This window comes from Penicillium crustosum, assembly GCF_028827405.1.
Source record: "Penicillium crustosum strain IBT 35664 chromosome Unknown utg000003l_segment0_segment0, whole genome shotgun sequence".
Classification (NCBI taxonomy): domain Eukaryota; kingdom Fungi; phylum Ascomycota; class Eurotiomycetes; order Eurotiales; family Aspergillaceae; genus Penicillium; species Penicillium crustosum.
The window spans coordinates 3,928,895-3,943,444 of NW_026623124.1; the positions used below are offsets into that span (position 1 = coordinate 3,928,895).

At 46.3% G+C, this 14,550-nt stretch overlaps 6 protein-coding genes across 6 annotated transcripts; 5 read left to right on the top strand and 1 right to left on the bottom strand.

Moving 5' to 3' along the window:
- Positions 1 to 1,886: 1,886 nt before the first annotated feature.
- N7487_008567 (uncharacterized protein) lies at positions 1,887 to 3,647 on the top strand (the record flags this gene model as incomplete). The annotated part of the gene is made up of 5 exons (XM_056876297.1): positions 1,887 to 2,074; positions 2,132 to 2,153; positions 2,210 to 2,283; positions 2,348 to 2,677; positions 2,753 to 3,647. 5 exons carry the CDS (start codon positions 1,887 to 1,889, stop codon positions 3,645 to 3,647), a joined length of 1,509 nt encoding a protein of 502 aa, XP_056728485.1.
- A 458-nt stretch (positions 3,648 to 4,105) lies between these two features.
- Positions 4,106 to 5,096, bottom strand: N7487_008568 (uncharacterized protein; the record flags this gene model as incomplete). Its single annotated transcript, XM_056876298.1, has 3 exons — positions 4,106 to 4,376; positions 4,453 to 4,563; positions 4,762 to 5,096. 3 exons carry the CDS (start codon positions 5,094 to 5,096, stop codon positions 4,106 to 4,108), a joined length of 717 nt encoding a protein of 238 aa, XP_056728486.1.
- A 695-nt stretch (positions 5,097 to 5,791) lies between these two features.
- On the top strand, positions 5,792 to 6,919 carry N7487_008569 (uncharacterized protein; the record flags this gene model as incomplete). The annotated part of the gene is made up of 1 exon (XM_056876299.1): positions 5,792 to 6,919. The coding sequence occupies one exon, from the start codon at positions 5,792 to 5,794 to the stop codon at positions 6,917 to 6,919; it is 1,128 nt and encodes a 375-aa protein (XP_056728487.1).
- A 1,502-nt stretch (positions 6,920 to 8,421) lies between these two features.
- Positions 8,422 to 10,234, top strand: N7487_008570 (glycoside hydrolase family 72 protein; the record flags this gene model as incomplete). Its single annotated transcript, XM_056876300.1, has 3 exons — positions 8,422 to 8,597; positions 8,649 to 8,674; positions 8,730 to 10,234. The coding sequence occupies 3 exons, from the start codon at positions 8,422 to 8,424 to the stop codon at positions 10,232 to 10,234; spliced, it is 1,707 nt and encodes a 568-aa protein (XP_056728488.1).
- Positions 10,235 to 10,810: 576 nt separating this feature from the next.
- N7487_008571 (uncharacterized protein) lies at positions 10,811 to 11,368 on the top strand. The gene is made up of 4 exons (XM_056876301.1): positions 10,811 to 10,886; positions 10,983 to 11,054; positions 11,117 to 11,187; positions 11,284 to 11,368. The coding sequence occupies exons 1-4, from the start codon at positions 10,878 to 10,880 to the stop codon at positions 11,351 to 11,353; spliced, it is 222 nt and encodes a 73-aa protein (XP_056728489.1). The 5' UTR covers positions 10,811 to 10,877; the 3' UTR covers positions 11,354 to 11,368.
- Positions 11,369 to 12,646: 1,278 nt separating this feature from the next.
- Positions 12,647 to 14,550, top strand: N7487_008572 (uncharacterized protein; the record flags this gene model as incomplete). The annotated part of the gene is made up of 2 exons (XM_056876302.1): positions 12,647 to 13,949; positions 14,009 to 14,550. The coding sequence occupies 2 exons, from the start codon at positions 12,647 to 12,649 to the stop codon at positions 14,548 to 14,550; spliced, it is 1,845 nt and encodes a 614-aa protein (XP_056728490.1).

Below are 14,550 nucleotides of genomic sequence, written 5' to 3' on the forward strand. Positions count from 1 at the left end.
CTCCATTTCCACACAAATTTTGCATTAAATAGAGTATACTATTGTTCAATCGATGTGAGCTACTAATCCTCGATTAAGGACTTTCCTGCAGATGCGTATCCCTGATAAAGTTTTAAATCTCCCTTACTATCACGACCCATCAAACAAGAAGGCCATTGGAAAGCCATAATGGTACTTCATAGATTGATTGGGATATAAGAAGAAACCTCCAATTGAGTTGTGATGTACAACTCCGCCGCCGTTTGAGCATCACAAAACAGAGAAATTGCCTACATTCAAGATTAATTAATCTCAGCTGCACAACAAAAACAAGTTGGGAGTGCATTATTACCTGTGCTGTCTTGAACTGCGCCCTTCCATCCTCACTCGCAACAAAGTGAACCCGATATTGACTCTCGGAGTCGATATATGAGGGATATTTGACAATATCTGTGGCTTTAGCGGTTTTTGCAAACAAGGACATACTTCGACCTCCTCTTTGGGTCTCTCTTGGCCTTCTGCCTACAGTTGATGGTCCCAGTCATTGATTGATACCTACCGGCGATGAAGTGTGACACCATGGACTTTAGTCCTAGTGGCTATTATTGTCAGAAAAGGATTGCCGATGTACTATACAATTAAATATTACATTCAAATGAAAAAAGAACATAGGCAATAGGTTACATATCTACTCTATATATTCACATATCCACAATATTATTCAATACGAGCAAAGTCCCACGTGGTACACTTTGTCGATCGTACATCGCAGTTGCACTGTCCCAGCGTAGGAAAGGTCACATGGAACATTGGGTTGGTTGTTGAATTTGACCCGATGATAGGCTAACAGGTAGAATTCTGAATGCACTCAATACGGCAGGGTTATACCATTCTAATGGATAGCTGTACTCGGGATGCGTAAAAGTGGCCAGGATGTATTCCGATGACATGCAACACGCAGCTCTAAATATTTCAATTCAAGATGCCAAGATTCAAAATTTACCCCGATCTTGTAATACTGTAGAGCGGCATATTTGTGGTTTGATATTGAAGCCTCTGATTGGAAGGACTGCGTTCGGAGATTAACATCTTCTGAGACAGTATAATCCCCTTCTCTCCTAGCCCTTCATTATCCGCCGATCAAATCGAACGAAAAAGAGATTAAAAAACAAAAAGGCAAAGCAAGACATTGTTAGATACAATACTTTATATTTCGTTCGAGCACTTGCTGCTTGAAGATGGTGTCATTATACAAGGCTAGAATGTCAACCACCCCAAAATATTGAGGAACAACATCCTAGATACTAATATAACCAACCCCATTTCTATTGCAATTTGCTTGACAACTATACTAAGTGAAAGTACCCGGAGATATACTTGGAAAACCATGAATAATAATCGTTGGGATAGAAATACCCCATGATCCTGATCATCCGTATGAAAGTTTGACCATAATCCTATAATTTCCCAAGTAGGGTCTCTGCAAATGTTCATCATCGCATGTACATCATGTACATCATCTTTAAAGCGTAATGCAAATCCTGGTTCCCGTTCCGCATTCTTAATGACCGCAGAGAATGTGCAGGATCGACAAGGGAGATAATATAATGATGGTAAGATCAACCTAAATTTTACTACTTCTTATATGGATTATGAGCTTACGTCCTCGGTGGGTCAAAAACTTCAACATCTTTATTGCTGTCCCTTGCATGTGTCTACTAGATCTACCGGATCTGCCAGCTACATACAGGGGTTTCTTGCCATTCAATCAATATCTATATGACATCCTAAACATATGTGTTCACAGTAAAAGTCCAATTAAAGAATGCCTGGGCTCAATTATATAAAGTTCCTTTCCCAGCCCAATCCAGTTAAGCTTAACCTCAGTACCCGATTCATAGATCATTATGCTCATCGCTACTCCCCAAGTACGGTTGGAGGTAGGCCACGCTCTCGAACTCCAGGGTTTAAAGCGCACCGGAGATGAGAAGAATCTCGTGGGTTGGGCTGCCATGAACCCACGCCATCCGCGGAATTGGAGCAAGACGAGGAAGGCGTATGATGTTTCACTTATCATCTTTTTAGAATTTTATACGTGAGTTTTGCAGTTATCGATAATTGACTGAGGTTGACCTTTTTTTTTTCGAATTAGGACTGCAGTGAGCACATCAGGGGTATGAGTCGTCGAATCCAGAGTGTCATTATATTTCAAATGTTAACTTATATGCAGGCTACAGCCGCCAGAAATGCACAGAAACACTTTGGAATTGGCGAGACCCTGTCTGTGTTTCTATACATATCAACGTAAGTCGTTCTCCATCGTTATGATTGTCGTTCATGGCAAATGCTTATTGGACGAAACAAAAAGATATCTCCTCGCGCAAGGTATTGGTAGCATAGTGCTGCCTCCTTACTCTGAATGCTACGGTCGAAAAAAGCTATATGTGGGCAGCACTGCGGTGTACAGTATATTCTGCGCGTTGATTTCAGCGGCGGAGTTGCCTGGCATAGGGGCTTTCGGACGTCTCATCACGGGTTTTTTGTCTGCGGTCCCGAGTGCTGTCATCAATGGCAGCATACAAGACATGTTCGGCACCAAGGAGCTTATATGGCTTACATTACCGTACATGGCCATGTCAAATTTGGGTATCGCAATGGGGCCGGTGATGAGCGCATATATCACAGCTGCTTGGGGATGGTAAGTACCATCCCAGATCAAAAAAGGACGAGGGTGTGCACAAAAACCAATCATAAAACTAACAAATCATTGTAGGAAATGGGTTTTCTATGTCGCCGCCATAGTCACCGGAATCCTAGCCGTTTTGCTACTCACGATTCGTGAATCCCGTCCAACAGTTCTGCTGACACAGGAGGTTCAACACCTACGTCACGTTACTGGGGATTACTCTCTCCAAGCACTGAACCCAGACAGAGTCCCAGATATCCGGTCGTTCGCGCGGAATTTCGCCTTCCGACCAGCCCAGCTCCTCTTCACAGAGCCCATCATTGCAGCAGTCTCAATCGTGTGCGGCATCTCCACTGGTCTTATCTATCTATTCACAGACATCCTGCCCGGAGTTTATAAATCCTTTGGTCTTACATCCACGCAAGCCAGTCTCCCGTTCCTAGCCCTAGGCTTCGGATTCCTTCCCAATATAGGTACCCGCTTCCTCGAATATCGCAAAACAGCACGCCGGCGCCAGCGTGGAGAACCAGTTATTCCCGAGCACAAACTAACTGGGTACATTATTGCTGCACCAGTCCTAATGATCGCACTTTGGTGGTTCGCATGGACGATCCCACCCGCCGTGCATGTGCATTACTTTGCATCTGTGGTACCGCTCTTCCTAACCGGATTCGCGATCAATGAGTTCGGCATTGTACTGGTGGGATACATGTCGGATAGCTATAGGTCGTACTCGGCTAGCGGATTTGCAGCGCTGGGTCTGGTGCGATGTGTCCTGGCCGCTTCGTTTCCGTTGTTTTCTGGGCGAATGTTTAGCGAGCTGGGACCGAATGGGGCCATGTGTGTGCTAGCTGGTCTGGCCACTGGGTTTTGTATTCTGTCGCCTGTCCTGAGGATATATGGGGAACGTTTGAGAAAGTCGAGCAAGTTTGCTGCGCATTGTGTGGATGTTGATGCGGATAATACATTCGAGCGGACATGATACTTGTGGTGCATTATGTATAGTGATGTTATAAGGACTTCATTTATACCCTGAAGGGGGAATCAGCAAAGTCCATTTGAGGACAGGAAGTGCACCAAATGTGGATAAGGAACCATGTACTCGACAAAGATGCCGTGATATGAGCTTTTAACTTTCGCTTAATGAGTAGTGTGTGAAAGGTCTACTCATTCTTTCTTCTGTTAACATGTAAACCAACAAACTAGCGTACCAAATGACTGCATTCGTATCATCTACATCTCATTGAATTCCAGGACTATTTTCACCGCAATGGTCGATTTCATACCTGTCAAATAACTCGGATAGTCCGGATTCATCGTAGGTCACCTACCTTTCACCACTGGGGCCTATCTCATGTATGCGCAGAGCTTCAGTAGTCAGCAGTTCGTGCGCTTGGTTATAAGGCCCCTGCAGATATCCTGCATGCTGTGGTGGCGGGCTCAGGCTGATAAACGACTGCTCTTGTGACAAGGAGGGTTGGTCTTGCCCTCGGCGATAGATCCACCAGAATATGACGGCTGCAACAACGGTGACACCTGCAAGAGGACCAATAACAGCGCCCGCAATCCAAGCTTTACTAGAGCCTTTTTTTTGCGGCCACGGTAGGTCTTGGTGATTGACTGGCTTGCGAATCTGTGGTTGTTGAAGTTGTAGTAGTTGTGGTCGATCGACCGGTTTGTGACGTCATAGTGGATAGGGTTGGAGAGGACGCTGGAATTCTGATTAGTCGGGAGTATTCTATCTATAGATCCTGTTCCTTGAAAGGATCATGATGGGGACGCAGTACTTGGCTCTGTTGTTGTTGTTGTTGTTGTTGTTGTTGTTGTTGTTGTTGTTGTTGTTGTTGTTGTTGTTGTTGTTGTTGTTGTTGTTGTTGTTGTTGTTGTTGTTGTTGTTGCTTGCAATTGGCGATAGATTATGTTTGCTTTCCAAGAAAATCCACAAGAAATATCAATCGCCGAGGGTGTTCTATATGAGGATGTTTGAAAGATTGTCATGGTGACACATATAGCGATGTCACTATGGGGCAGAACAGAGCCCAAGTGAATATTCATATTCATCAGCTGGAATGTACTGATATTGATAGGCAACTCACCAAGACCCGGTGGCACCATCATCATATGTGATGATGCTATTATCGCAGTTTGTTGCATATAGGCATGAAGTCCCATCACAAACGCCTGCATAGCTCCCCAATGTAGCCCATGTTTGTGTGTCCATCACTGCCTTGGCCGTGAAAGAGATGTCAGTAGAATCTATCCAAAGGGTAAAAATCGTGTCAAAGAGGGCATTCGTACTAGTTGACAGACCCAAATACCATCCCATAAATCCTGTTTCAGTTTGCACCGAGGTGTCTAGTTCGGTGGTGGTTTGGCCATGGACTCCACAGGGGGCCAAAGGCCTGTACCGAAAAAGATCAGCGTAAGGCATGACCAAAAACGTGACAATGAGGTGGGAATCATTGACTTCTCGAACTAGGTATTTATCAACTGGAACTCGACCAATTAGAATTTCTGTACATCCACGTGGCTGACTATAGTTCAAAAAGGGACGAACCGGGATCAGGAATTACAATTATCGAGCAATAAGCAGGTTAGCCTGGTCTGGGAAAACTGTCTTGCTTAGATCAATAGAGGAACTGGGGAAACTGCAGAGAAGGTGAGAAAAGGGGGTGTTGACTGGAACTGAAATAATATACATCGTACATAATACATATACTGTTTCTGCTGTTTCCCACCCAATCGATACGAACGAGACCATTAGTACGCAAGTAGATAAAATCTCCCTATGATATCTTGTAATAGATCATGTACTAATGAAGAAAGTTCAATCCAACTTTGACTAGTCCTTTAGATCGCCTTGGCAACAGACTAGCAGGGACACACAAACGCCCAAATTGATCTATGTTAATCATTCATTCTACATCCGTCTTGCTCGAATCAGGTAGTGGGGCAATGGAAATTAGGGAAAATCCGGTGGGCTCAGCCGCACGCTAAAGTGGATTGGATTGCTGACATTATGTGGATTTCTTTGAATATCCTAGAACATCCCGGTTTCTTTGGTCGAATTTCATATATTCGCATGTTTCCCCGTGTCATCTTTGCGGCTCTTCGCTCAATCTTTCAATGTCGACCAACTTGAAGAACTCGCGCTCCTTGCGCTTGACCCTCGCTCTAATAATTCCATTTGTGCTCCTTTTTTATCTTTACTCGTGGAATCAAACACCCACTTTGGTTTCCAGTCCCACCACACCGCAATCTTTCGAGACAACGACCGGCGCAGGGGGCTCAACCTCAATATCAGTTTCTCCGGAGGCTCCGGAGGAACCTTCGGCTAGCGAAAGTCATCCTACTACTTCCCCTGCACCAATTTACTCTCTTCCAGACAAGGTCTGGCATTCTGCCAAGTTTGATAATCTATCAGAAAACCAGCGCGAATGGACCGGCAGCTGGACAAGAAAAAACCCATCGCTCCGCCAAGAATTGCTGACTGATCGATCGGCTGAAGCATTCGTTCGCGCTCATTATTTCAAAACGCGACCGGATATCGTCGAAGTCTATGAAGCCCTACCAATCCCGATCCTACGTGCGGACCTGTTCCGTTACCTGGTTGTTCTCGCTGAAGGCGGAATTTGGGGCGATTTAGATACCTCGTGCGAGAAAGATGTCGCTGAGTGGGTACCCTTGGAGTACCGGAATGAGAACATCGACATGATCGTCGGATTGGAATTCGACTTTGACTCGCGGGGGCCGGGAACGGAAGTTGCCTCCCAGTTCTGCAATTGGGTATTTGTTGGACGAAAGTCTTCGCGCAATCTTCAAGTTATTGTTGACACTGTCCTCAATAAATTGAAGGGTATTGCTAAAGCAAACGCTGTGGGCATCGACGGGATTACTCTAGAAATGCTTTCGGACGTGGTCAACGTGACGGGGCCCAAGATTATGACGGTCGCGATCATGCAGAGTCTCGGGCAATTGCTTGGTAGAACCGTCGATGATCGCGATTTCGCACACACTAAACGGCCCAAGCTGGTTGGTGATGTTTTGATCATGCCCGGAGTCTCTTTCGCTGCCCTTCAAAACGGGAACCCGACAGATCAAGGTGATCCTCTTGTGACGCATCATTACGAGGGCTCGTGGAAGAAAGAGGATGCAGAAGCAAAGGAGCGGAAAAAGCAGAAGCAAGAACAAGAACAGCAGCAACAACAGCAAGAGGGATCACCACCAGCAGCTCCCGCTGCTGCTGCGACCTGATCAAAGTACGACAACGAGCGAAGAGCGACGGGTTGCTATCTTCTTGCCTTGTTCTTTTCTTTTTCCCCCGGGCGGGGTGTCATTTCTTTATTCAAATCCCAACAGAGAGTATTGGAGATTCAAGAACATAATATGTAACTATCGTCCGGAGTTTTGTCTATTTTCGGTTCATGTCATTTAGCGTGGTATTTCAAGCAAGTGTCGAGGTTTTACGTTGATCATCTTAAACCCCCCAGCAGGAGAACTATCTCCCAGAGAGACCACATTCAAGTTTACGCCCATATTTTGTGTATTGGACACGCCCGAACAAAGCCAACCATACCACTATAGGTATTGGCCGCCTTGTGCCGCCAAGTTGTGGGCTTTTAGTCGTCCAAATAGTGCACAACAACTCATGCCTCATGCCTAACGCAATATGGAAGAGAAGCCCTTGTGGCGCTCGAACTAGTTGGAGAAACTAGGACATCAGGACCTACATCAAGAGGCAATAGATATTTAGTACGCAGAAATCGAAGAAAAAATGGAAATGAAACGCGAGAATCGTCGAATACAGCAGGAAGAGGAACAGGTATAAATCGACTGTCAACGGCAGAGACAGTATGGATTCATAATTGGGTCCAATTCAATAGCAAATTAAGATACAAATCCGGGAACCCTTGCAAGGAGGCAAGTTGCGATCCTGCCATCACTGACCGCCAAATCCAAACCCTGAGGATGGGGCACGTGATGAAGCTCTACCCTATGTAGATCGATAAAAATAGTACGCTCGGTATGTGGGTCAGTTCCAAAGCCGGATCTTGCCGACCTCGGGAGCAGATCGCCCTGCCGGTGGAGCTGCATGTATACAAATACTCCACTTGGACCTTTCAAAAGCTTGACTCTGCCAAGAGAAGGATATTGAGACAAACAGGCGGCATGTACTTAGAAATAAGCCAGGCGAGCTTTGAAAGGTTCTCCACTGCAAGTACCCGACGAAGACGCACCCCCAACGCTATTACAAACGGCAAGCTAAGACTTGAGCAGTATTCTGCGGCTATAATGGAGGATATCGGGACTTCCCAACACAAATATTAGTAGAGATGAAGGTAATCCGCCGTAGAGGAGTCATCACGGGGCAAATTGTACAACTCCTCCGCCAATTTAGGTCGATACTTGTGTCACTTCGAATTGAAATGAATCAAACTGACGGTTGTATACTCGTAATCATTCAAATTGGAGATATCTTCCAAACCTATTTAAATCTAGCAGAATGTGAGGCGGTCAGATACCGCCTCGTCGCTTCCTACTTTGTATATTATGTAGTCAGTCTTGTCCAGGTGGCATGTGGTACCTGTAGACATAAGGTTGTTTCTCTCGCGTCTTCTCCTTTTCTTTTACTTGTCCCATAAACAACGCGTGCAACTGTTACACAGAAACCCCCCCAGTTTTTGCATTTTCGGGCTTGGTTGTTCCTCTCATATCTATCCACAGCAATCATCAAAACTGACTGGAATATAGCCAAGATGCGAATTCACCTTCTTCTGGCAGGACTCTTCCTGTTCTTAGCAGTTGCTACAGCTAGTGTTCCAGCGATCGAGATCAAAGCAAGTATATCTACACTGTCTCGGGGGATTCAAGAAACTAACGGGATTTATTCACAGGGATCTAAGCTCTTCTATTCAAACAACGGCACACAATTGTGAGTGGAATAACCATTTCAAACTGTTTCAGTTGCTGATTTCGCGACTAGTTACATCCGTGGCATTGCCTATCAGGGTACGCAAGCTAGATGATCCAGATACTCCAGTGACCTTAAACTGACACTATCTAGAGGACTACAATGCCGGAGGTGCTACAGGTACCGGCCAATCAAGTGATCCTCACTACACTGACCCTCTGGCGGATGTTTCTCACTGCGAACGTGATATTCCATACCTCCAGCAACTGCGAACCAACGTCATCCGGGTGTACGCTGTCGACCCAACCAAAGACCACGATGCTTGTATGCAGAAATTGGCCGATGCAGGAATTTATGTTATCGCCGATCTGTCGTCTCCTCAGTTGTCAATTATTTCCAACTCGCCAACTTGGACCGTTGCACAATATGATCGATACACCGCCGTGGTTGATGCTTTGCATCAGTATGAAAATGTGATTGGTTTCTTTGCCGGGAATGAGGTCGTGAACAAAGTCAACGAGACGATCGGCTCAGCATTTGTCAAAGCAGCGGTGCGCGACATGAAAGCATACATAAAAGAGAAGGGATACAGGAAGTCATTGGGCTTTGGTTATGCAACTACCGACCAACCCGATTTTCGCAACGAGCTGTCAGACTATCTCTACTGCGGAGATCAGTCCACCGCTATCGATTTCTTCGGTTACAACATGTACGAGTGGTGTGGAGACAACACGTTCCAGGGTTCTGGCTACACAAACCTCACAGAGCAGTACAAGGATTACCCTGTCCCAATCTTCTTCTCCGAGTATGGATGTAACACTGTCAGGCCTCGCAAGTTTGGCGACATTTCTGCAATCTTCGGACCTGAAATGGAAAATGTCTGGAGTGGTGGGATTGTTTATATGTACTTCGAAAGTACCAACAACTACGGGCTTGTCTCTGTTGACGGAAACTCTGTGACCACCCAACCAGACTTCAGTTACTACTCGAAGGCAATTCAGACTGCGACTCCCAGTGGTGTAAACAGCGGCAGTTACACCCCCACAAACTCTCCGCATGCCTGTCCCACCGTCAATAGTATGTGGTTGGCAAAGTCCAGCCCGCTACCACCATCCCCGAACAAAGACCTGTGTTCATGCATGGTGGACAGTCTCTCGTGTGTAGTAGGTCAATCTGTACACGCGGATCAATACGGCGAATTGTTTGGTACAGTGTGCGGAAGCGACAAGAGTGCCTGCGATGGGATTTCCGAGAACGCAACCACAGGACAGTATGGTGCCTACAGCGTCTGCGAGAGCAAAGATCAACTCTCTTACATCTTCGACCGCTACTACCAAGACCAGAAAAAGGATCAGTCGGCGTGCGATTTCAAGGGAGCCGCATCAACTCAGTCTGCCAAGGGTCCTTCCGGAAGTTGCAAGGCACTTCTCGGCCAGGCAGGCACAGCTGGAACGGGCCAGGCCACAGGTGGAAAAACGTCCTCGTCCAAAGGGGCAGGTGCTAATCTGGTGGGCCCAGATTATGTGACTCTCGGTCTACAGTTGATCGGGGTCATCTTGGCTCAATGCATCCTGGTTCCATTCATCACTATGTTGATCACCCCCCCGGAGTTCTGGATGCGCATTATCTATGGAGCTGCTAATGGCCGTCGCGATTAGCGTATTCACTGATAGCAGATAGTACCCAATTACCGATAGTCCCACTCGTTGGCGACCCCTTTAATTGAAACAAGTTTGATATTTTAATCGTTCCAGATAGCAAGGCTGAAGTAGTGGCGATAACGACAATGTTCTGGATGTAGAGTGAAAGGTAGATATCGCTGGAATATTCAACGTAGTCTATGGTAAATCTTCGCATATATTTACGGAACGTTGGCTCTAGATTTACCATGAATTTCGAAATTTAGTCGTTCCTTCGTCTGGATAGGGTGGATCCAATCTCGTTGTTGCATCGACTGATCTTTACATTTGCATGTAGATATCGTCTTCAAAGAAATTTGCGTCCAATAACAAATCCTGCATGCCCATTTTCCTTGAGAAATACTTCTCTCCCTAGACACCCTTTTTACTAAACGCGTTGTGTGTCGAAACTCCGATGAATTACCTGGGCGGTCGACACTCAAGACCTCGGGATAAAGACCTGTTTAGTAAGCAATGTGCCCCCGCCCCACGTGGGGCCTAAGACCGGGGCTTACAATTTTTTTTACAAAAAATTACAGATCTTCCTCACGCCCCCATCCCATCGCATTCCCCTCTTTGAACCCTTTCCCTCTTTTCAGACGTCAAGTCAAATACCGCAAAAATGGGCAACGTAAGAAGCAATCCCCAAGCCCTACAGACAACGTCAGACCATTCTGATCTCTTTGTTTGGGTCGTCAACGCGCAGTGAACTAACAATACTTGACAGGGAGCCAAGGCAAACATGAAGCGCGAGCGCAACGCGAAGGAACAGAAGACCGCCAAGTCGCAGACCAAGAGCGTACGTCAATGTCTGCAACGTCCATATTGCCCCTCCAACCACTGACACACATTATCATCTAGAACGAGAAAGCCATGAGCATCCAGTGCCAGGTCTGCAGACAGACTTTCCTCCAGACCACCAAGGCGCCTGCGTACGTTACTTCACACCCTCAATCCATTCGCGATTCTTTCGTTCCTGTCGGTGTATATGGGTTTCCTTACTAACATACATATTCGCGCGACTATAGCCTCCTCGAGCACGCCTCCAACAAGCACAGCAAGGGTCTTCCCGAGTGCTTCCCCGGTATCAGCGCATAGACAATCGTCCCGGCGGAACCGAAACCAATCTTCATTACGAATATCACGGGTTAGCATGGCTTTAGGAGTTTTGATGGAAAGCGAAAATATCTAAGAACTGGACTTGGGAGAGTGGACACTTTGCGTAGGCAACTATGTAGGTGTAGGGGGTGAAGTTCTCATGGGGTGTATATGTAGTGGTGGTGTGAAGGCGCCTTATGATTATAGATGCAGTTGACCATATATGATCTTTCTCTCCCTCCATGCTCATTGATTGGGCGCTAAAGTGCTAACAGACGGGGGCGGGAATTCTCCCTATCAATATTTACAGATGCGGAGATTTGGTATGGGCCACGGTTGTAGGCCTGCGGGGCAAAGAAGGGTTGTAGAATTATTTCCTTTTTGGTATACTACATGATTATATTGATCATATTGGAGATTTAAATAAGCAAGTATCTCAAATTTAAGTCAACGGGAAGCAAAGAAATTAGCAAAGATTACAGAACTATATCTCACGAATGAGAAGGCACATAAAGATCCACGTGCTCGGGTAACTGATCATGGGTTCTCTTGGGGCCGCACCTTGAAATGTCTTGGATCCCTACCTACCTACATAGGTACTTCAGCAGTGCCCAGGTATGTTGTAAATGCAACCGCTAGATGACGAAAATAAAATCAACACCCATAAGATAGCACTGTCTCTGTGGTATCTGAAGGTCATCGACCTAAACCCCCAAGATCACCAAGAGTCGATTGTCGTGCTTCATAGACAAATGGGTAGACTTGTACGGAGTACTTGAGGGGGACTTTTTCTATGTACCAAGTCGATGGTTGGACTGCGATCGCCCAAAGTCCAAGCCACGAGACTTGCCTTCAAACGGACTCATTAAAGCGGGAAGTTATTTATAGTTGGAGCTAAGTCACTGGGCGATTATAATGGGCCAAGGTGGAGGGGGAGAGAAGCCGCCGGGTTCGAAGGCCACAAGCCGTACAGACCATAACCAACTAGCGAATAACTTTAGAAAATTGTGCTTGTAGCTGTCTTGGCTAAGGCTTGAGTGATAGGGCTGCGATTTCTGTGCCAAATTCAGTGCCAAGAGCCAGCGCCAAGTTGAAAATAAGCTAAGAATGAAACTGTAACATGGAGCGCACAGGTCGCTCGTATAGGAGGTTTATACTCAGCCCTGAGACGCAGGGGGAATTAGGGCTTGGGGCACTCCGTAGAATAAGAAGCAAAACATTTGCCGTGGTAGATATTCCGTTTTTTTTTTTTTTTTTTTTTCTCGATCTCCCCGTGGGGAAGACAATCCCAAGATGGAGACAACCCCCGGCTCTGTTCCTCTGCGGCAACTCCCGAGCTCAGACGATCTCCATCATGAAGCGCCCGAATACACTGGGCATGATTCCTCATCTGATTCTTCTCCGCTACATGATGAGGAACTTCCATCATATAGCCAGGTGCAGTCAACGAGACCATTACAGCACAATCCATCCTTTCCCCGATTGGCCTGGATATCTTTATTCTCGATTATTTACGTCGCTCTCGTCATCTATACTTGGACCATGACCGCCATACTGTCAAGCCGCCCCCTCAAATCCAGCTCTTGGATGTATTCGACTGAAACCTTACACTACCCTTACTATCGTAAGGATAAAACAGATTTCGATCAAGAGCGAAAGATCTATCGCTCTGTGCGGATTATTCAGGCATTTATTCAAGTTGTTACTCTTCCCTGGATCTCCACGGTGTGTGCTAGTGCCGCTGTAATCTTTGCACAGAATCAAAAGAATTCTATAGGCCGCCAAGCCACAACTTTGGCTGACCGCGAGTGGATGGACTTCTCCTTATATCGAGCACTGATTTGTGGGAGATGGAGGCAATACGGCAGGAAAGTACTGGCCGCTGCAATCTTCATCTGGGTGTTTGGTCTCATCACATATCCCATCCAGTCGGTCTTTCTCAGTCCACGGTCTGTCAAAGTCCGGACATCTCCCCAACAGAGAACCGATATCTACGCTTCTCGCCCGTTGTATTCAACATTATCTGGTATCGGCAAGGACGTGTTGCAAGTCCGCGATGCTCTCAACAAAGCAAATACCTATGCCTACCAACCGAACTTGTGGAGTAACAATAGTGGAGTGCAATTCTTAACTCTTAACGATCTGTCCTCTCAAACGTTCTACTCCCAAGTTCCGAGTGGTTTCAATACAGGACTGATTCGTCAATTCGCACCACGTGTGAACTCCACAGCTACATATGAGATCATAGAAGCGTCCCAGTTTCCAGTCAACTGCGGTTCAAGCTCAGAGGCATTTTATGCTGAGCATTCAGCTTCGTACGCGTGGTACAGTACATTCTTTTGGGGAGTCACTGCGTGCATGCCAGGAAATATGACAAAATCACCTTGGCAGACGGATCGCAACCGACATGAATTCTCTGAGGTTCTCTATCTCAATATGACACAAAACGAGTACTTAGATGGTTCTGGTCAAGCGGTTCTTTACCGAATCACTGTGAACACTACGGCCGGGTTCTTTGAATTACCCAACTATATGAACCAGGGTGTACCTGGCCCCTTACTGGACAAAGATCCAGTAGATATTTGTGATCAATATTGTTTGGAACAAAACCACACATACTATTCGGGGGGTATCGCCGCCGCGATGAGAGCACAGCGGGCAGTACTCTCAAAGCTGCATCGCTGGATGCCATCTCAACAAAGAGCAAAGGACCCTTGTTATCGGGCGTCATAGCAATGTTCGGCCCTGGTTCCTTTATTGACACATTCATGGCAACTGCTGCAGCTCTTGAAGAAGACAAGGTTACCGATGAGGCGTTGTCAAACTTGCGAGATATCTGCATTGCGAACGCCCCACTCACCAATCTGCTAGGGACTTCATCTTCAGGGTGTATGTCTATTATGAGCTCTGTAAATGGCACCTGGTACCCTGCCGGATCACAGATTGCGGATTGGATTCAACAGTTCGAAGAATCCGCGGATTCGATTCCACTTGCCTTCGCAGGTGCGGCGTTTCTTGCCAATCAGGAACTCCTTTCCAGTCAGGCCGGTGGATGGTATATCTACCAAGATTTGGGCATAGATATGGATCTTCCATCAATATCTCGCGAGGGAATCATCGTAATCTCGATCTTGATGGGACTCTACTTGGTACCTCTATTAGCTTTTTCACTCTACGCAGATTGTTATTCACGATGA

Bases quoted from the DNA above. Each gene is read 5' to 3' on its own strand.
- N7487_008571 (XM_056876301.1), top strand. The intron at 11,055-11,116 runs GTACGTCAATGT...ATTATCATCTAG, and splicing joins CCAAGTCGCAGACCAAGAGC to AACGAGAAAGCCATGAGCAT. The intron at 11,188-11,283 runs GTACGTTACTTC...GCGCGACTATAG, and splicing joins CAGACCACCAAGGCGCCTGC to CCTCCTCGAGCACGCCTCCA.